This window comes from Ursus americanus, chromosome 13 (genome assembly GCF_024610735.1).
Source record: "Ursus americanus isolate L20-20 chromosome 13, mUrsAme1.1.p, whole genome shotgun sequence".
NCBI lineage: Eukaryota > Metazoa > Chordata > Mammalia > Carnivora > Ursidae > Ursus > Ursus americanus.
Genome location: NC_142139.1, coordinates 35,479,215 through 35,500,791, shown reverse-complemented (window position 1 = coordinate 35,500,791; position 21,577 = coordinate 35,479,215). Strand labels below are relative to the sequence as shown.

The following is a 21,577-nucleotide window of genomic DNA, read 5'->3' as shown; positions in this document are numbered from 1 at the left end:
GATTTTTGAATCCTATCTGAGAAATGCTGTCCTCAACCAGAGTCATGAAGATTTTCTTTATGTTCTCTTCTAATAGTTTTATAGATTTAGCTCTTACATGTAGTTCCATGATCCATTGCATCTTATGTTTTATGAGGTAAGGATTAAAGTTCTGTTTTGTTTTTTGCTTAGAGATGTCAGTTACCACTTGCTGAAAAGATTATTCTCTCTCCATTAAATTACTGTGCACCCCTGTCAAAAATCTATTTATTATGTCTATAATGATCTGTTTCTGGACCTTCTTTTCTGTTTCATTGATCAATTATATCTGTCCTTAAGCCAGTACCACACTGTTGATTAGTGCAGCTTTATATTAAGGGTTGAAATCTGGTAGTATGTTCACAATATTCTTATCCTTCAAATACCTGAAGGATCTTAAGATGTCACCTCTTTCCTGACATTGCTCATTTCTATATTCTCTCTTTCTCCTAGAGCAGAAATGGGCAAACTATGGCTTGCATGCTAAATCAGTCTTGCTGCATGTTTTTGTATAGTAAGTGAATTAAGAGTGGTTCGTACATTTTTTTGGGTGAGAGAGAGAGAGCGCGAGAGTGCGCGTGTAAGCAGGGAGGGGCAGAGGGAAAGAAAGAATCTTAAGCTGACTCCATGCCCAGTGCCAAGCCCGATCTCAGGACCCTGAGATCATGACCTGAGCTGAAATCAAGAGTCAGATGCCTAACTGACAGCCACCCAGGTACCTCTGTACATTTTTTTAACAGGTAGAAAAAAAAAAGAATAAAATTTCATGACACATGAAAATTAAATGAAAATAAAATTTTAGTATCCATACATACAATTTTATTGGGATGCAACCACACTTATTCACTTATACATTATCTATGGCTGCTTTTGTGGTATAACAGTAGAGTTAAGAATTTGTGACCATGTGGGCTACAAAGTCTAAAATATTTATTATGTTGCTGTAATATAATAACAATATATATCTAACCTTTGTCCCAGGTTCTTGGCACAGAACTTCAAAAACCCTTGGAATTTCCTGAGTGATTAGTGTTTTTATGTTAATTATGCTAATTAGCCAATTCTTGATGAGCTCTTAGGTAATTTTAGGATGTGGGCTGGTCACCAAAAAGACCAGTCATGTGACTAGAGGGTTGGAACTTTCAGCCTCTCCACCTTCAAGGAAAGAGAAGGGGCTGGAGATTGAGTTCAATCACATGGTCAATGATTTAATCAATTACGCCTATATAATGAAACCCCAGTTAAAAACTATGGACACTGAAGCTCACTGGTGCTTCCTGGGTGGTGAACATATTGATGTGCTGGGAGAATGATGCACTCTGACTCCATGGGGCAGGGCACGGAAGTTCCTAGACCTCCCTCTTTGTGTATTGTTTATAATCTAAGTGTCATCTTAGGTAGTGCTTTCAGTGAGTTCAGTGAGCTGTTTTATTGAATTATTGAATCAGACAGGGTCATGGGAATCCCTAAACTTATAGCCAGTTGGTCAGAAGTGCTGGTGGCCCAGGGACTCCTGAAGTGAGGACAGTCTTGTGGAGAACTGAACTTTGAACTTGTGGGGGGTCTGTGGTAACTCAAGGGGGTTAGCGTCAGATTTGTATTGCAGAATATTCAGTTGGTGTAAGACCAGCTGGGTTGAAATGGAACAGTAACCCTTTACAGAATAGTTTTCCAATTCCTGTTCTAAGGCTTTATCAGTTTTACTGATTTTTCCCCCAAAGAACAAGCTTTTGATTTCATTGATCTCTATTGCCTTTATGGTTTTGATTTCATTTGTTTCTGCTCATATCTTTACTTAATTTCCGTCCTGTACTTATTTTGTGTTTGATTTGCCTTTCTTTTTCTCATCTTTTCTTTCTTTTTTTTAAAAGTAGGCCCCACACCCAGCGTGGAGCCCAAAGCAGGGCTTGAACTCATGACCCTGAGATCAAGACCTGAGCTGAGATCAAGAGTCAGATGCTCAACCTACTGAGCCACCTAGGTGCCCTTCTCATTTCTTATACTCTGGAATTATGCCATCCCTTCCTATCTTGGTGTTCAATGACATCATGTTTGTAGCTTGAAATTGGCCATGGTGGGAGTATGTACAGCTCAAAATCAGCAAATATTACAAACTGTTGTTCCTCCCCTCATCCTGAGAGCCAGTTATTAAACATTTACCAGCATACTACTTGTAACAGCAATAACACAGCTCTTTTCTAATCTTCTCAGGAGACCTACCATAAAAAGATGATCTCAAATGAAAAGTTAATTCAGAAAAAGAAAGGACTTGATGGTAAGAAATGTAGATTAATAGTGAAAAATACAGATTTGAAATCTAGAATTTTAAGAGATTATACAATCTCGGATCCTGAAGATGTGAAGAGTAGCATAGGTAGTTTCCTTTTGTTAGTGATTTCAGTGTAGTCATCTTTGAGGAAAAGTGCCTTGAGTAGATGATCTGCAAAAGTCCGTTTCAGTTGTGTGAATCTATGGTAAGTTATTTCCCAGAAGATGGTAGGAAAGCTGTTTTATTGCTAATGAAAAGCTGATGAGAGAGTTATTGCTGAGGGATTGATCCATTGCCCTCTTAAGAAGCTTTGTGACTCCCAGACCTAATGGATGGAAAAGAGCAGAAATAACAGAGGTAGGTAGCTAGCGTCTAAAATTTGTAAGAAACACGAGATGCTTTGACGTAGGTTGTCACTTATGTTTTGTAGATGCCCTTCTACACAGTGTTGAGGGAATTCATGGCCAATTTCTCTGTTGGTGTGCTGAGAGCTTAGTTCATCCGTTGGCATTAAATAGAGCTTCCATTAATTGATCAGAAAAGTGCTTGTTGTCCATCACTAGGAGGTATTGAAAAAGCCCACTTTAAAGGAAATTTTAGTAGTTAATTTCTGTGCTGCCATAACTCTGATCCCATTGATCTTATTGTGTTATAGCCATTATGATGTCTAGCCTAATATTGTGAGCAGATACTCTGGCATTTATTTTTGTATTCTCAGTGCTTACTTAGCGTAATAAATTAATAAATTTGTGTTGAATAAATGAATAATTAAAGGAGCATCTATTTTATTCCTTCTTGGCAGGACATAGGAAACCCAAAAGATAGTAACAATTAAACTTAAGGGATATTGAGAAATTGGTGTTTTAAAAAGGATATAATGTTAAGTAGTATGGAATATTTTAAGTAGGTTTTATTCAGCTTCATAGAAATTTATAAGTGCTTAAAAAGCTATTAATAAATAAACAATATGTATTTTCAGTTTAATAGTTGATAATCTGAATTACAACCACAGTTTGTTCCTGAGTATTCGGTATCAATATAACAAGTAAGTCTAGGTAGATTTTTTGTTTGTTTGTTTTATCCTCAATTTCTTTCAATTTTTAGTCAGACATTGAGCCCCTAGTGGGTACACAGCATTAAGATTTGCCTAAAGATTAAAGAGAGAGCCTCTAAAATGTTTGTTGTACTTAATATAGCATTTATTGTATGCTTTTTTCTAATAAATATATAACCAGTACAAAACCATTGAAAATCAAGGAAAATTGCAAAGATAAAAAAATCCATAATCTTATTACCCCAGCATAACCGCTATTAGTGTTTTGGCTTATGCCCTTTTATATTATATACTTATAAATATCTGTTAAAAATAATATGTAAAGTAGATAGTATGGGTATAATAGAGAGGGTACAGGGAATGTCTGGGGATGAGTTCTATAATAGGCTTTGCCACTAGCCGCTCTGACCTTGGGAAAGATCCTTTTATCTCTCTAGAGTTCTATTTCTTCACTTATAAAGGGATTGTCATAGTATCTAAGGGCCCTTACCAGTGGAAAATTCTGAAATTGAACACCTTTGAAGGCTGAGATTTCAGGAGGATGAAATTGCAAGTGTTTGATTCAAAGTCTATATTCATCTCAATTATGAGCAGGTCTAAAAATCTTGAATCTTAAATATGTCCTGCTAATATCATTAGGTTTTGTTAGTATGAAGCAGTTATACTTAAAGTAACAAATTTCTCTTGGAGCAAGAATCGCAGTCTCAGTTGGTAAATGTACTTGAGCTAATAAATACGTTTTTAGGAAAGCGCTAAGGTAATCCTTATTAGCCTTTACGTTTGCTACCAGAAATAAGAAATACAGGGTCACCACTATTTTAAGTATGTGATATTTTATCAAAAAATCATACCAAGAAGAAAATCAAAGTAGCTCTGTTGCTCGATTCTTTTTGCACCTCAAGAAAATTGATTTTGTCCTCCCTCCTCTATGCCATGCATGTGGTGAAAATGGGGGGTTGCTCTGTGAGAACTATTGCATATTACACAGCAAAGCTTTAAAAGTGTTAAAAGGTGTCTGTTTTGTCTTAGAAGGGTCAGTTTTCATATTAAACAATTTTTGTTGGACAGTTAAGGTGTCCTTTTCCTTTTGCCATTTTGTAGAAGGATTTTTTGTATGCATTTTAACGGTTATTTAAGAGTCCCCATGTGCTTAGAAAGGAATCTGAATATATGTGCCTTTTTTCCACGCCTCAGCACAATGTCGGTTCTTCCATCAATACCATCAAATGACTGGGAGCTGTAGTTGGAACAATATGTAAAAATACAGCTTGTGAAAGATTTCCTTTATTAACTGTCATCATCCGCAGAATATATGTTCAAATAAACGTTGTGTAATAACTAAATTTGAGATTAATAGGCCCCTTAAGAAACAGCGAAGTCATTCAGAATAGTCAGTGAAAAATAGGCTGTAAGACTGTAACACGCACATATTGTCCTGCTTACATGCTCTCTCTGGTGTCATTCCCATTTATCACTGTCGGCGGGCTCTGTTCTCATTAAAACACTCTTGCACAAAAGCAACTTAATTTCCTTAAGAGGAGAGGACACCTGATTCAATTTAGCACCCAGAAACGGTAACTTGAATATATTTTTTCCTGGCCTGAATTGAGATGAATAGTTACAAACAAGAATAGCCACCCCCCATTCACCTCAAGATTAAGGATATTAAATAATTTTTTCCACTGGTAGCAAGAAATGAACCTGTAGAAGCAGGCAGGACGTGAAGCTGACTCTGAGAGAAGCAGCTGGATGTGTTGGCTAGTGACTTGCATCTATACGGACTTCCGTTCATGCCTGTGATGTTTTTAAAGCGAAGAATTAAAGTGGTCGTTACGATGGTGAATTTTAATGGTGCATGTTCTAAAAGTAATCTTTCTTTAAATTGGAGAATGCCTGGGTGTTCTTCTATAGTCTTCATCTGGATTTATTTGTTGACAAAAAATATTCAGCGATGATTATAAAATCATATTCTACTTTTTAGTCACTGCTGCTTAGAAAGTGCAGTAACATAAATAATGGAATAAAATGAAGAGTGCCCCTTTCATGTTGAGCGCGGTGTATAAACTCCCATTTTAACTGATGGCCCGTATATTTACTTTTCTGTGGTATGCTTCAATTATATTTAAATATTTAATATAGAAATGTATAACTAAAATTTTACTTGTTACTAGATTTATACAGCAGAAATAGTGGTAATTAAGTAGTCAGTATTAAAATGCCCTAGCAACTAAGGTGCTTCTCAGAAAGCCAGTTATAATTGGCCTTTAAAGCAAATAGAATAAACTTTTCCTAATTCTTTTTTTTTTTTTGACATTTCTATAGCACTTTGCAAAATACCATACGTGTAAAAAAGAAAAATTCTGTGTTTCTGTATTTAATAGAAGACCAAGGATTGGAATTCAATCTTTGATGTCTTTATGTTTTTTCAAACTGAACCTGTACTTGGAAAGGAAATAAATAAATATTAAATAAAAATTTAAATTTAAGTAAACATTTAAATAAAAATTAAAATATTAAAAATATTATATTCTTCTTGTGAATCAGAGGCTGGAGTGGTATAAATTCACATAGTTGAGGAACTTTTCTAGGGTAAGACAATGCAGCTTTGATTTATCACTAATAGTTAATTTTCTTTTCCTTTTTTTTTCAATAATGTGTTATGCTATATGCAGTGGGAACAAGAGATTATGCTAAATAAAACTTAATATGGATACTCAAACATATCTTAGAGGAAGCATTTTTTATTTATCTAACCTGCCTGATTAGCCCTTTATTATTTTCTGCCTTATTTAGAAACATGATTGTATCAGTTAGGCTTCAAGTAATAGAAAATCAGACTAAAAGTAGCTTAAACAGCAGAGACTTATTTTCTCATATACCAGGATGCCTGGAGGTGGGGGTTGCTGGCATTTGTTCTGTGGGTCAATGATTTTAGAGTGGCTGTCTGTGTACCGCTATTGGCCTCTCTCTTCTGGATGCCGGAGAGCTTTCACTGCTCTAGGCAGTAGGAGCAGAAGAAGGGCAGTGCCAGAAACTAATCTCCCTAACCCCCACCATCAAGCGTGTATCAGTTTATATCTCATTGGCCAGAACTTTGTTGCATGGCAACCCTAGCTTTTCCCTTTTCATGTGTACTTTTTGTGTCTTATTTAAAAAATTGTTTCCTTTTTGGAAGGCATAAAGCTGGTCTCATTTTTTTCTAGAAGTTTTCAGCTTTTGCCTTCCAACTCTAGGTGTTTAATTCAACTAGGATTTTCTTTTTTCTGTTTTCTTTTAAGATTTATTTATTTTTTGGGGGGGTGGAGGGAGGGGCACAGGGAGAGGGAGAGGGAGAGAGAGAGAATCTCAATCCAGCTCCCCGCTGTAGACTCCCCGAGGCAGGGCTCCATCTCAGGAGCCTGAGCTCATGACCTGAGCCGAAATCAAGGGTCAGATACTTAACCGACTGAGCCACCAAGGCGCCCTTCTAGAATTTTCTTTCTTACTATATTATGAAATACTCAGTTTCTCTTCCTTTCCTAACTGCTTTAGAATGGTGCTGTTGTCATATACAGCTTCCTCACATTTGTAATTTTTTATTATAAACTTCTGTTCAGTAGGGATTGTTTTATCTGGGAATCCACTGTGTTCCGGTTTGTTGAGGTGACCCCAAAGAGAAGTTTTGCATTTGCCTCTATCAAGGCCTCAGGGGTTCTGTTGATCTTTGATTCATTTTGTCTTTTTTTTTCTTGATTTTCTTGATTTTCTCGAATCACATCCGTAGTGTCAGTTTAGTTCTGTGCCCACCCTTGATCCAGCTGGCTTTATGTTACTTTCTTGATTTTGTCAGTCGGATTTTCTAGGTGCCCTTATGTGGGGGGACAGCCCTTCCAGGGTCCTGCTCTGCTTGCTGCAGGTGGCTCAGCCTCAGGGGTCCCCTCTGCAGGTTGAAGCTGTGCTTGCTGCTTCCGGGGCACAGGGCCTGAGCCTGTTGTCCCGGAGTGTGCAGCACTGTCCTCCCTGCTTTCCCACCTGGCTTTGCCTAAGCGTCTCTGTATCTAGATCCTGGCTTACCTTGTTTTCTTTTAGCTCAGCTTTATGTTTAAAATGATGTGTTTTTATTTTAATCCCTTTATCAAGTGGCATGAATTTAAAGATGATGTACATGGAATGCCATCTTACACATTCCTTTTCCCCATCCTTCCTCTCTCCTTTGACAGCATCCCTGGCAGATCTCATGGTTTTCTGGTCACTTTTAGTTGCAAAAATAGTCAAATATTTATTAATTAGGATTAACTTTTTGGTATTTAATTCAGGGCAGTCTAGCTTAAAACCCTGAATTCTCTTCTTTTCCCAATGCAGGCCTTACCTGTGTTTTTAATATTTTTTAAGGTTTATTTGTTTTTGAGAGGGAGAGGTGGGGCGGGGAGGAGCAAAAGGAAAGGGAGAGAGAGAATCTTAAGCAGGCTTCACGCCCAGTGCGGAGCCTGATGCAGGGCTTGATCGCATGACCCTGAGATCACGACGTGAGCCAAAACTGAGAGTCCAACGCTCAACTGACTGGGCCACCTAGGCGCACCTAACCTGTGTATTTAAAACACAGAACATTACACTTTTTTCCCTTAATGTACACACATATAATGAAAATATCAAAATAGGATAGGCAGGACCAGTGGTGAAGAGGGCATGGTCTGTTTCACTTTTTTTTTTTTTTTACCTTCTCACTCTCCCTACTTCTGGCCTCTTTAGAGTCAGGGTGAATAGAACAAGTTCATTACAGGGTGGGGGACAGTCTTACCTTACTGGTGCTGATGTAAACCAGCCCTCAGTGCCCTGTGTCATGGCAGACACCCCCCAGCTATGTCTCTTTGCTGGACAGATTAGGGGAGCGAGTTCTTCAGAGTATACTTCCAGCCCCTGCCCCTAAGCATATTCCCCTCAGCCTCCTCTTGCTGGGAACTCTTCACCCTGGAAGGCAGTTGTTTTGGTTCCTTCGAAAGGAATTAAGTATGATGGCAGTCCTCCGAGGCATGTACCTGGCCCATATGGAATTCCCAGACCTCACCCCATCACAGAACTGAAGTATACTTTGCCCAATTGTTTAGTCTTTCTCTGTCCTCTCCAGACACGCTGTGGTCTGTTCTTGGCAACCTCCCCACCCTTGCCGTTTCTAGTCCTAAAGCACATGCCTGTTTCTGGTTCATTACACAGCCTTCTTATTCTGCCAACCCCAGTTCTAGGGAATTTACCATGAGGTTTCTGAGAAGTCTCACACAGCGTGCACTCTGCTCCTCCAGCGGCCTAGTGGGTGCTGTCTCCCCTCAGTAAACATCCGGCACGGGGCCGCAGTGCCACGCCTGCTTCCTTGCAAGTTCTCCTGTGCCCACTGTTGGTTCTTTCGTATCTGTTGCCCCCATCCTCAACTTGAGAGGGGTGGTGGGCAGGTCAGCTTTCTCCTCTAAAGGAGGAAAAGTCCGAAGACCTTCTACTCCTGGAAATTTCCTTTTATCGATCCTTTCTAGAATTTCTAGTCTTTTCTTATATAGTCTGCATGTGAAATGGTCCCTGGCCTAGTTTTCATGGTTTTTTTCTTGGAAGTACTGTATGGCTATGTCTGGTATCTTACTTTAGGAACAGTGGTGTACTTGCTACATACTCTCCTCAGTTTGGAGCAGTATTCGAGATTCTGAGATAACCATAAATGTCCCACTTTAACATTTGGGTCAGTATTTCTGATTTTGTTGAGTGGGGAAACAGGGTATGCAACAGCAGAAACTGGAAGTTTCATCAGTTATCTTGCAGGAGATCATTGACACCCAATGTGAACAGTGGATTTCATTTCTTTATTTAGTGGGCTGACGATGATGGAAGGAAAAAAAAGGGTGTGGGACCAACATTATGAAAATTTTAGACTTAGTGTCATAAGAGGAGACTTAGGTAGTGTTCATATATTTGAAGTGCAGTCATTTCAAAAAAGGACGCCATATTTGTGCCACTCCAGAGCGTGGAACACAGTCAGGGCATGGCTGTAACAAAAGGTGAAGGTTTCAGGCTGACCGTCAGGTAGAACTTAGTAACATTTAAAGACATTAGCCAGTGGCAGAGCTTCCTTTTATGAGGTTTTCAGGGTATTTTTTTTTTATTTACCTTTTTGTTTCAAATGACTTCCAAGTAGGTTATAAAGAAATTAATTTGTTCTTGAACTTGCTCAGTTTTCCAAAATAATTTACTAACGACATGCTGTACAGCATATAATGAAACATTAACAAAACACCATATACTGGGTAAAATTGGGCAGGTACTAAAAGCAATATGTTATCTAAAAATGTGTAATATAAAGAAAGTCAATCTACTTAGTATTAAAAAAAAACACCTCAATAATGAACTTTTTTCAGTTAGGCTTGATCTAATTACCCATCAAATGTGATTACACCAAGGTATATGCTTTAGGGATGGGATTCATGAGTTAATAATGAAAACATCACTGTGCAGGGCATTCAGTTAGCCTAAGTATTCATTCCTTTGTTGTTTGACTCAGTAATATTTGTTGAGGTTCTACTACAAGCGAGGTGCTGTTCTAGGGACTGAGGACATAATCTCGCACAAGTCACAAAAATTCTTGTTGTAGTGGAGCGTTATAGACAGAGAATGGGTAATTGAATTGTTTCTAGGAAAAACGGTAATAACAAACGAAATGCTATGTTTAAAAATCGGTGGACTCTGTCAGGTATGGCTTCTAGAAGGCAAGAGAGAGGAAACATATCCTGAGAAAGTCTGTTGTATAACCTGAAGGGTCCTACCTTCAGAGCAAAGTGTTCTGGGTGGCTCATGTTTGATCTCAGTTCATTCTCTGTAGCCATGTTTGTTTTATACAAAAATAGTGGGGAGTTTTGGTTTATTTTCATAACCAGTATTCACGTGCTACAGAAATTCTTGAAACCCTCTTTTCCTCCTGTAGCTTCTTGTGCCCCCAGCACCGTGATGTGGGCTCCAGCGGGCGAAAACCTCCACCTTGTCAGGCAGCCAAGAGAGATCGTGAGCGTGCAAAGTAGAGATTGAAATCTTAATTTTATTTTAAAATAAAATGTTTCTTACATTTATAACACAAAGGGATTCAAAACGCAAGCAATAAATGGCTCAACATCTCCGTGCCCAGATGCCCTTTGTTGAAATATAAAAAAGTAACATGTTAAAAACAAAAGCCAAACAAGATGAAGCAAAATGAAAAATAAAAATGACCCCCACACAATCCCTTTCAACAAATTTAACCATATTAGGGTTTTTTTTTTGTGATCCCTTGGGTCACAGAAAAGATAGTGGTTTTTTTAATACTTATCTGTGTATATATACACGTGTATGTACCTATTTGCACAATAGGAATGTGATATTGTGATTTATAATAAGAAGTATATTTTTGGTCTTTGTCCCAGTTTCTGGCGCAGAGCTCCTAAAACCCTTGGAATTTCCTAAGTGAGGAAAGCTATAAAAATGGTCTTTGTCATGTTAATTAGGCAAATTCCAGAAAGCGCCCTAACTCACTTAAGGGTGGGGCTGGTTACCAGGGGAACCAACGGGAGATTAAAGGGCTAGAATTTTTGGTCCAACTACCATATCTCTGGGGAGGAGAAAGGGCTGGAGATAGAGTTCAGTCACCAATGGCCAATGATTTAATCAATCATACTTGTTTAATGGAACCTCTGTAAAATCCCAAAAGGACTGTTTGGGAGAGCTTCTGGGGTGGCGAACACGTGGACCTGCTGAGACTGTGTCACACCTGGAGAGAGCCTGGGAAGCCTGGTGCCCTCTCCCCATACCTTGCCCTGGGCCTCTCTTCCATCTGTTCCTGTAGAGCCTTTTCATAGTAAAGTGGGAATAGAGTGAATAAAATTGGTTTCCTCAGTTCTGTGAGCTGCTCTAGCAAATTAATCAAACTCGAGGACAGGGTTGTAGGAAGCTCTGATTTATAGCCAGTCTGTTGGAAGCACAGGTGATGACAATCTGGCCTTTGTGATGGACGTCTGCAGTGGGGACAGTCTGGTGAGACTGAGCCCTTCAGCTGTGGGATCTGACACTGGTTTCAGGTAGACAGGGCCACAATTGAGTTGAATTGTAGGACACCCAGCTGCTTGATGGTGTGGGAAAAAACAGTTTCAAAACTTGCTTTTTCAACTGTAAATATCTTAGCCAGCTTTCATATTGGTAGATACAGATCGTCCTCTTTTTAATGGCTTCAGAGTATTCCTTGGTAATTCTAGGTTTTATTTTAACTGACTCTATTGCTCCATAGCAGTAGTAAACTCTAAAACATTATTTAAGCATATTTATGTAACTGTATGTAACTGTATCATAATAGGGAGGCTACGGGGAGTAAAACAAGATGTTGTGAAAGAGATGCTCACATTGAGTTGCGACCGACGCAAACATGTAGGTACTTAGTAAGAGCTTCATCAGATCCCTTCCTCAGAAGACTTTAATTTCTAGTGGGGCGAGGAGGGGTGTAGATAGGTCATTTCAGTAGTGTGACAAGTGCCACGGTATGCTCAAGATGTCGAGCAGCAGGCGTGGGGACACGCAGGCCCCCGAGATGTATAGATGGATGCATGTGGGAGGAGGTGATCGAAAGCTTCTTGGAAGGAGTTGCTAAGATAAGTAGGAATTACCTAGGTAGAGGAAGGGAGAAGGGCATTCCAGACCAGGGAACAAAGAGGTAATCAACAGCACAATGAGTTTGAGGAATCGTCAGTAGCGTAGTGTTGTCAGAATATAAAACTGGAGGCAAGAAATAAGATGGACGGAAACCTGTTCACAGAGGGCCTTGTACATTGTGTTGAGAGCTGGAAATTCCTCCTGAAGTCTGAAGACATGCATGCCTTTTATGTATCAATTAAATGCTCTCTAAACATTTATCATCACTCTGGAACTCTGAAAAACATAATTCCCTTATATGCCACAAAAGCAGAATTAAGTCAACTATTAGCTTAATTTTTTGTTACTGTTGAGCCCGGGATCCTTGGTTCAGGGTCCAATTTCACACGGTTCTTCAGAACACCCAGAACCTTAATCAGCCGTTTCACAAATGATTGCCAGAGCTCTGCTAGGGAGCATCGAGTGATAGGTGAGTGAGTTCCCATTCATCAGCACTGGCGGAAGAACAACTAAGAAGTTGGCCTGCAGCATCTTCGGGTACCTGAGATAGCCTGTCCCTGTCATCACCATTGTTTTATAAAATGCCAGTCCCCATAAAATATGTTGCCTGTGTTTGGGTTAAAAAAAGAGAACAGGGTGGAGTGGGAGAATGGTGATTTGATCTGATGAGTGGTAGTTCACTTATTTTGCTTTGACTTCTGAGTCTTTTTACTTCTAACGATCCATGTTTTTTTAAATGCTAGCCCAAACCGTTAGTTACCTTGAAACGGGTTGGTGAAAGGCACTGGAAAGAAAGAACATTTGGAAGAGAGGAGCTCAAAGGGGAATACCTCATTCCTTTACTAAGAGGAGATCAATCCATTTTCAGCACAAAGTAGGGCTTAGAAATAAACTGTTTGTGGGGAAGGTGCTTTTTTTTTTTTTTTTTTTTTTTTTTTTGTAGGAAGGAAGGCAGTGTTTCCAGTTGATCTTAGCACAACTCATTTATTTTATACAGTTTTACTTCTTTTTCTCCACACATAAAACTTTTTCCTGAATCATCCATAATGGAATTCCAGGAAGATGGGTTAAATATGTTGCTATAGTTTACGGTTGTCATCTGTAATGTTTTATTTAGCCAAATCTTTTTTTTTTTTTCCACGACTCCCTGTACAACACAGAACACCATATGCCATCGTCCCTGTCAGGAAGCAGAGGTTTCCCTGGTCTGTGCCTGTGCCCGTGTCTATGCCGCAGAGGAGCTGTGGTCCAGTGCCATCTTTTATTGATAGGGCCAGCAAAGGAGAAATCTAATGAAATTATCAAAGCTTTGAATTAATTATGAACTTGAATAGGAGAGCTAAGCTCTCTGGAGCCAGGGATCTCATTACCCATGCACTCTCATTGCATCCTCTTCTGGAGCAGAAGGCATTTTCAGCTACAGCTCTTAGCCTGGCTTTGGACTTTATTCAAACTTGCGAAACTGACATCCTTTTCTTACTACGACGTGGCTGCTAATGTCCATGATGATTAATTTAATTCTGCTCTGGATCTACAGGAGATGTCAATAGGTTTTCTCTACCCCTCCTTTTGCCTTTTATTATTTTTTCTTTCTCCCCCCCCCACCCCCATCAAATTGGATGTTATACAAGTTTTTATCCTTTTTGGGTAATGTGAGAAGCTTCAGGATTCAGGTGTAGCTTCATGGAATATAGTGATTGATTTAAAGTTAAGAACTGTATATTACATCTGCTATGTATTCCCTGGATATTTAGGTAAGCACAAAGTCAAATATTTCTTCTTTGAATTTTGAACACCAAGTGGAAGTTTTTCTTGCTTGTTTTACTTTAGAATTAATGGTATAGCAGTGACTGCCATCGTCTTAGCAGCATTGTTCATATTCTAACGTGTGTTGTATGGGAACAACAGATCTCACTTTGTGGGCTTAGCTCATAACGCTCCCTGATGCAGAGTACTCAATGTTTGCTTTACAATTCTGGTATTTCTTTTCCCGGTAAAAAGAAAAAAAATTTTTTGATGAATAAATCAACCTCTTTTTCAAGTCTAGTAGCAAAATCAATAACAACAAGGTTTCCGTTTACTATTGGTGATGATTCTTTGGTACTGTCATACAGATTCAAAGCATCTCATGGCAGGCCTTTTCTGCTTGCTTTTGAGACCCATTATTTATGAATTCCTAAGCTGCAGCTCATCTATCTTAGTAAAGTACAGGCCACTGGCGATTTTTGTAAGCAGTGACTAACTTTGCTTTATAGAGTCAATGTTTTAAGGTTTTGAATAGTGGGGGTTGGGAGAATGATAATCTTTGCTTTTCCTTTTTCTATTTACTTTCAGTGAGTTTTTTCCCCCATTTATTTTCTTTATAGGCAGCTGCAATATTTAATTCAGCCTTTGGAAGTTTTTTGGTAAGTAAACATGGTTTAACTTGTCTATTATAACTTTTGTTGTGATGTTGTTTGTATGAAAGGTTTAGTGAAAATTGGACTTCTTTTACCATTTAGTTAAGTATAAAAGTTCTTGAATCTTTTTATGTGCCGTTAACCATACCCTGAAAAATTAGTTGATAAATAAAGGAAATGTTCTCTTACAATATAATTTGGAGATTTGGGGTTTAATATTCCATTTAATGGATTCAAAGAATCAATTAAAACACTGTGTGTCTCCTTATAGAAGTTATGTCAATATATTGATCATTTAATGAGGTCTTTTAGATTATTATTATTTTGTATCATGGGACTGAGGATTTTGAAAAGGAAACATGACCCAGCTGGTCAGAAAGGGAATGCTAATTTACTTGTTGACATGTCATTTATTTTGTACCTTTCACTGTCAAAGAAGCCACTGTCATGGATGCTTCTGAGAAATCTGTGTGAAAAAAATTTGAAATGAAATAATTGAGTAATCTGCAAGAAAATGTAATATTTTTTTGACATGTGAACTATAAATTGTATAAGGTTAAAAAATAGTTCAGTGTTCGTAAGTAGAGCCAATATAATTATAAGGATAATACTATTTTAGCATTTTCAATCTTTTTTAAGTAATGTAACAAAGACTTGGTTTGTGTTATGAAAGAATGAGAAAGAAATGGAGTTTTCTGTTAGTTGAATATTTTTATTTATACCCTCCCTAAAACTTCACCAAATTCGTGAAAATAAATTGGAGTATTGTATTTTTAGGTACATAATTCATTGACAGGTATGAAGTACAGTGATAATGGAGAATAAAATCAGTGAGGTATAACATAGTTCATGAATCTAAGCACAATATTAATTACTTCTGTTTAAAATGTTCTCTGTGTCACTTATGATTGTATGTATTTGAAAGTGGCTGAAGCTTTTAAATGTACTTTACATAGTGTTAATTCTATGTAGTGCTCACGGCTTTTAAGGTCCCAATGTTATAGACCTTTTACATGATGTAGCTCCTACAAAATACATGTGTAGAGTATATCTTATTTTTAAAGAAGTAGTAATGTTATTTTCCGTGCTGTCTTATTACTGGGTTTTAGAAGAGAGCTAATAGTGTTTATTTAATGAAAATGAGCTCTTAAGCTACTTATTTCAGACTCAGTAATATTTTGTGAAATCGTTTTTTCATCTAACTATTATTTTCCATATGTTGTCACAAATTGACAAAATAATATCTGTAAAATATGATCTTACTGGAAACCAGTTTTTTTTAAAATATAGGTTTGGAATCCTATACGTCTACTTTCAAAACATGGTTTCTAAGGTAGATCTCTTACTCTTTAAAATGTCTACAGTTATTGAGAAAATAGTCTGAGCAGTTGTCTGAGTAACTGAAGCAAAATGCACTGTCCCTTAGTTGGAGGATAACTCGCTAAGTATAGTTTGAGTTTTGCACTGATAGTTTGAACAATGAACACATCAGAATATTTATTCTACCAGGCCTGATTCTTTGTAAGGTCCAGGGAAGTAAAACTTGTTCTAGGGATTCTTTAGGATTTTTTTTAATGCTCTTTTGCTTCTAAGAAGTTGTTCTTTCTCACTCTTAGTCTCCTGCTCTTTTTCCTCTTTTCGTCTTTTTTCTTATCTTAACTCAAGTAATCCAAAGTGTTGATCTCCTACCACACAAAGGTAGTTTTCTAATAGTGTGGAGGGTGCAAGGAATAGGATGTAGGTCCCACTGTGTTGTGGAGATGACACACAGAATAAGAAATACAATGTAAAACTTAACAAGTCACACAAAAGATGTTACTAGATAACGTATGATTGTCAGATGGCGCAGGCGATAGGCACTCAATTCAAAAGTCAGACAGAAGCAATTTCACTGAGCTGGGCCCTGAAGTATGGTAGGACTTAGCTAGTAGAGAAGAAAGAAGAGGAACTGGCAGAGAGGCAGAAGTGTCGTTTTCCATTTTTTCTTCCTCTTCTGTTCCCTCCTTTTTCTGTCCCAAAGTTGGAAATTATTGGAAAGGGTTTGAGAATGAAAATGATCATTGGAGATGTTTTGTTCCAGGGTTATAAGAAATAGTAATTCTCTTTCTTTTTTCCCCCCTCTTCATCATAGTTACAATAAACCTTAGATTATGGACTATGTATGAGTCTGGGCTAAACCAGTTAGAATTAGGTTCAGAATATTGAAGATAAAAAATAATAATTGTGGCATATACAGGATAAAGGTTTATTTTTCGGTTACCTAAAACCTGGAAGGAGGCTACCACGTATGGTGGCTTCATGGTCTCATTGTGGACAGATACACTTGTCTTTCTCTTCCATCCTCCGCAGCATGCACTTTCCTTCCTCAAGTTTGCCTCAGTGTCCAAGACAGCTGCTGGAGCTCCAGCCAAAACGATACCTGGATAGTGAAGTCTTTACTGGGAAAGCACAGAGAAGCTCTCCTAAAATCTAAGTTTGCTTTCCTTAAACAGCACTCCTGAAATTCCAACAGTATACTTGCAATAATATTTTATTGCAGAACTTACTCATAGGATCATACTTAGCCAATGGAGAGGCTGGGACATGTGGCAATTTGCTAAGAGCTAAAAATTGGGTTTCTGTTACTAAGAAAGAAGAGAATGGATGTTGAAAGACAGCTAGCACTTTCTGCCTATGGGCAGTGTATAGCAATTGCCAAGAGTTCAAAAAGAGATTAATTTCAGTTGAATGATATGAGAAGGCTTTAGGGAGAAGTTGGTGTTTGAGTTGGGCTTGGGAAAAGGACTTATTTTAGAGGAAGGAAATTCCAAATTATAACCTTCATGTTTTATTTTGTTTTTCTTTTAAAAAATTTTTTCACTTAATTTACTTTTTAAAAAAATTTATTAAGTTTTTTTTTTTTCTAATTCCAGTGTAGTTAACATAGAGTGTTGTATTATTTTCAGGCATACAATATAGTGATTTAGCACTTCCACACATCACCCGGTGCTCATCACAAGTGCCCTCCTTAATCTCCATCACCTATTTCACCCATCCCCCACCCACCCTTTCCTCTGGTAACTATCGGTTTGATCTCTATAGTTAAGAGTCTGTTTCTTGGTTTGTCTCTTTCTCTCTTTTTCCCTTTGCTCGTTTGTTTTGTTTCTTCAATTCCACAGATGACTGAAATCATATGGTATTTGTCTTTCTCTGACAGACTTATTTCACTTACCATAATACTCTCTGGCTCCAGCCATGTCGTTGTGAATGGCAAGATTTCATTCTTTTTTATGGCTGAATGATATTCCATTTTACATATACATCACGTCTTCTTTATCCATTCATCTATCAATGGGCACTTGGGCTGCTTCCATAATTTGGCTATTATAAATAATGCTGCTATAAACATAGGGGTGCATGTATCCTTCTGAATTAGTGTTTTTGTATTCTTTGGGTAAATACCCGATAGTGTGATTACTGGATTGTAGGGTAGCTCTATTTTTAACTTCTTGAGGCACCTCCATACTGTTTGCCAGAGTGGCTGCACCAGTTTGCATTCCCACCAATAGTGCAAGAGTGTTCCATTTTGTCCACATCCTTGCCAACACTTCTTATTTCTTATTTTGTTATTCTTAAAGGGTGGTACTTGTTAGAGTGTTTTTGGAATTTTCTTCATGAATGGAAAATACTTATTCTTAAAATTTAGGATTAGGGGTAGTAGTATGGTTTCTGGAATCAAATTGGCTTGATTTAAATCCTTACTTGACTGAATTATTAGTCTAATCACATGACCTTCCCTATCTATAAAACGGAGTAGATGTACCTCAACTATACATTGATGTGGTGAGAATTAAATGGGATAATCTTTATAAAATACTTGTGATCTAAGTTTTGTCCAAGCTCTGCCATGAATTTTTCTGTGTGGCCATGGACATCCATAAAATGAAGACTTGGTTATCTCTGACTAATGATTATACTCTGGTTATAAGTGACCATTTCTTTTGTATTTGCATAATGGAATTTGAAAAGGGTATTTACTTCAGATTACATTAAAACTTTGAATGAAAGCCTTTATTAGAAGAATTTTTGAAGAAAGAACTCTGAGGGCATTTTTGTTGATTTTTAGACATCTGGGTATACCAAATAAAATTCTGTACATATTTATAGCTAGTTTAATAATATCCCAGGTCTAATTAAAACACAGTGTTTTTAAGAACTAATTGTTACAGAGAACTGTGTTGTTGTTTTTTTTAAAATGTAGCTTGGCTGGTAATAACCAATGATAGATGAATTCAATTTACATAAATTTCAGACCAAGAGAATATTTTAAAATCATGCCACAGAGGATTGCTTTAAGTTAAGAAGTTAATGTCATTATCTCCTCCTCTTGTTTAAATTGCTCTGTTTACAATAATTGTGGAGCATAATAAGTGTTTTAAGATTTCCCACTTGATGAGATTTTAATAAAATTTGATAGTCACCACTCTGAATAACTACAATGTTATCAAAATTTATATATATATATTTTTTTTTTCTATGTAAAACCAGGCATTTCAAGTTCAACCACCTCATGTGTTGCTTCCTCACCAAAAGAAAGATTAAAAAAAAAAAAAGATATTGGCAACTTTTAAAACAATTCCAGGGGCACCTGGGTAGCTCAGATAGTAAGGGTCTGCCTTCAGCTCAGGTCATGATCTCAGCGTCCTGGGATTGAGCCCCGCATTGGGCTCTTGCTCAGCAGAATGCCTGCTTCTGCTTCTCCCTCTCCCTCTGCTGCTCCCCCTGCTTGTGCTCTCTCACTCCCTCTGTCAAATAAATAAATAAAATCTTCAAAAAAAAAAAAATTCCAATTGAAAAATCCTCTCTTTAATGTAAATGTATTGAAAAAAACTTTGATCACATGTTTTGTTGTACTTTTGGCATTTTTGGTTTGGAGGCTGAATTCAGTGACTGCATGTCTTCAAGAATTACAGGTTAAAGTTTAAAAGGAAAAGGTCGAACTTTTTCTTTCTAGGCTCTTCCTAAGTTCCTGAGGAAACCCTGGTGAGTGACAAAGTTGATGGTGCCAAATTGAGCTGCTAATAACGTGTCACACAACATTATAGCAATTCATAAGTGCAAGGATTTCTGAAACATTACCAAAGAGTTACAAGAAAAGTGAAATCATCTCTGGGAATGCAGAACACCAAGTCTAAGAAAGATCTGTAGGTTACTGTTTACTTTCTAAATCTCTTCATTTAAAGTATCAAGAAATGGCCTTATTTTACGTAATTCTTTTCAAATAGTCATTGCTGGAACCAGCAAAAGCTATTCTAAGATGAATAAGGATTAAAAGGAACTCCTTGCCTCAAGTGGAAGAACTAGCCAGAACATATTTTTCTTCCCTTATCCTATTGTTGTTCTGTCTTCCCTCTTTGCTTTGGCTGGTCCGCCATTACTACCCAGTTTTGTAGTAAGATTTGAAGAGTTACTGATACTGTTACAGCTGTTGAAAGAAAAGAAATTCCAAACACAAATGTCATGTTTTAATAACTTAGGGTGTATATTTACTACCCTGTTTTATTCTTCATTTCTTGTACAAAAATGTGCTCAGCCATGCTTACCACGGTCAAAGAGGAAGCACGTTTACTTCGTTATCCATTGATTGCTGTGCAACACTGCTTTTTAAAAATTGGAGCAAGAATCTCAAACATTAATGAGGAGGGTTAAGGGTTGTAACCAGAGAAGACTCAATTGTTACATTAGTTTTCTTTTCACCTAAATCTAGGATGTCAGTTTTTAATTTCATTTATGTTTATGGAATACTTGTTTTGTGTAACACTGAAAACTATGCTGATTTTTTTTTCTTAGTTTGCTTAAAATCTTAACCAAACCAAATTACTCAGTTGAGCTCTTGCTTTTCCCCTAAAAGTTCATGACTCATTTATAAAACAGGTTTTTATTTTCATTGAGTTTACACGGCAAAAAAACAAACACAAAAACACTGAGTTTTTAAGCAGTTTTCGGTGCAACCTTATAGGATGTTATTTCAAGTTCACCCTTTACTGCTAAGGCCTCGATAAAACCAGGATTTAAAATAACCTATTTTGGGCTTTAAAATACCTCATGAACTATGTTCAGACAATGGGAAACTGGTTTCTTCCTTTATAAATGGAACCCATCATCATGGTATGTATTTCATTGAATCACTTTTTTGGGCAAATGGATATCAGGACAGCTGGATTACTGAGAACAGACTACTTATTCTTTAAAAAACAAAATACAGTTGATTCAATTTAGCAGTATGGCACAAAATAGAAAAAATAGGATATAAATTAACACACATATACTCAGAATCCATTAGATTCAAGGCATTTTTCTATGAAGAAAATACGCAAAACATAAATACATGAAGAAAGTAACAATAAAAGATTTAAGAAAGAGGGAAGACAAGAACTGCCTTCAATGCAGTATCTTCCAAATTTTAGGCCCCTTTATGACTTTTGCCATCTTGACATATTATTTGTATTAAGTTTAAACTCCCTGTTTTTGTTAAAGATTTAATTTTTAAAAAGTAATCTCTACACCCAAATAGGGCTCAAAACCACAACCCCAAGATCTAAAGTCATGTGCCCCACCCACTGAGCCAGGCTGCCACCTCTAGAACTCGTTTGTAAAACTTAACTTGAATTTAAAGCAAAACTTGACATCAACACATAAACAATCTTGTTATGAATAGAAGGTAACCGAAATGAAATCAAATGGAAAAAATCTATTATTAACTTGTAGCTAAACTCTGCGGCCTACACAGGGCTGTCAGTCTGAAGCCTGCCCTCCTTTTGATAAAAGTAAAATTAGCCCTGGTACCAAACCAAGAACAATCCTACGATCTAAAAGATTGCAAAGAAAAGATTGCAAAGAGAGCAAGTTTTATCACTAATTCTCTGCTCGTGTGTGCTTAAGTCATCTTGCTTTGACTTCCACTTCGGGCAGCACTGTTTTCTCAGGTCATTTCTCAATCATTTCGTCACAGAGGTGAATTAAAGCCATCTGGGGAGGTCAAATGAAGAAACCCCGAGAATCAGGGACTCTTGCAACCTGAACACGTTATTGTTTCTTTCCTCAGAGTTATTTTCACACATAACATTTGTTCAGAAAAGCACTATGCATGTGTGCCAAACATGTTTGTAGAGGTAAAAATAGGCTGTAATGCTTGAGGTAGGAAAACCCTGTGATAGCTACATTTGGGTTTGT

General features: G+C 37.4%; 1 protein-coding gene across 3 annotated transcripts in view; it reads left to right on the top strand.

Moving 5' to 3' along the window:
• SLC10A7 (solute carrier family 10 member 7) overlaps positions 1-21,577 on the top strand; it is a 241,279-nt gene that overhangs the window by 57,960 nt on the left and 161,742 nt on the right. For all 3 annotated transcript variants that reach the window (XM_045798878.2, XM_045798877.2, XM_087866486.1), the window contains exon 5: positions 14,333-14,371. In XM_045798878.2, coding sequence (XP_045654834.1) covers positions 14,333-14,371 — 39 coding nt within the window. The remainder of the gene's footprint in view (positions 1-14,332; positions 14,372-21,577) is intronic.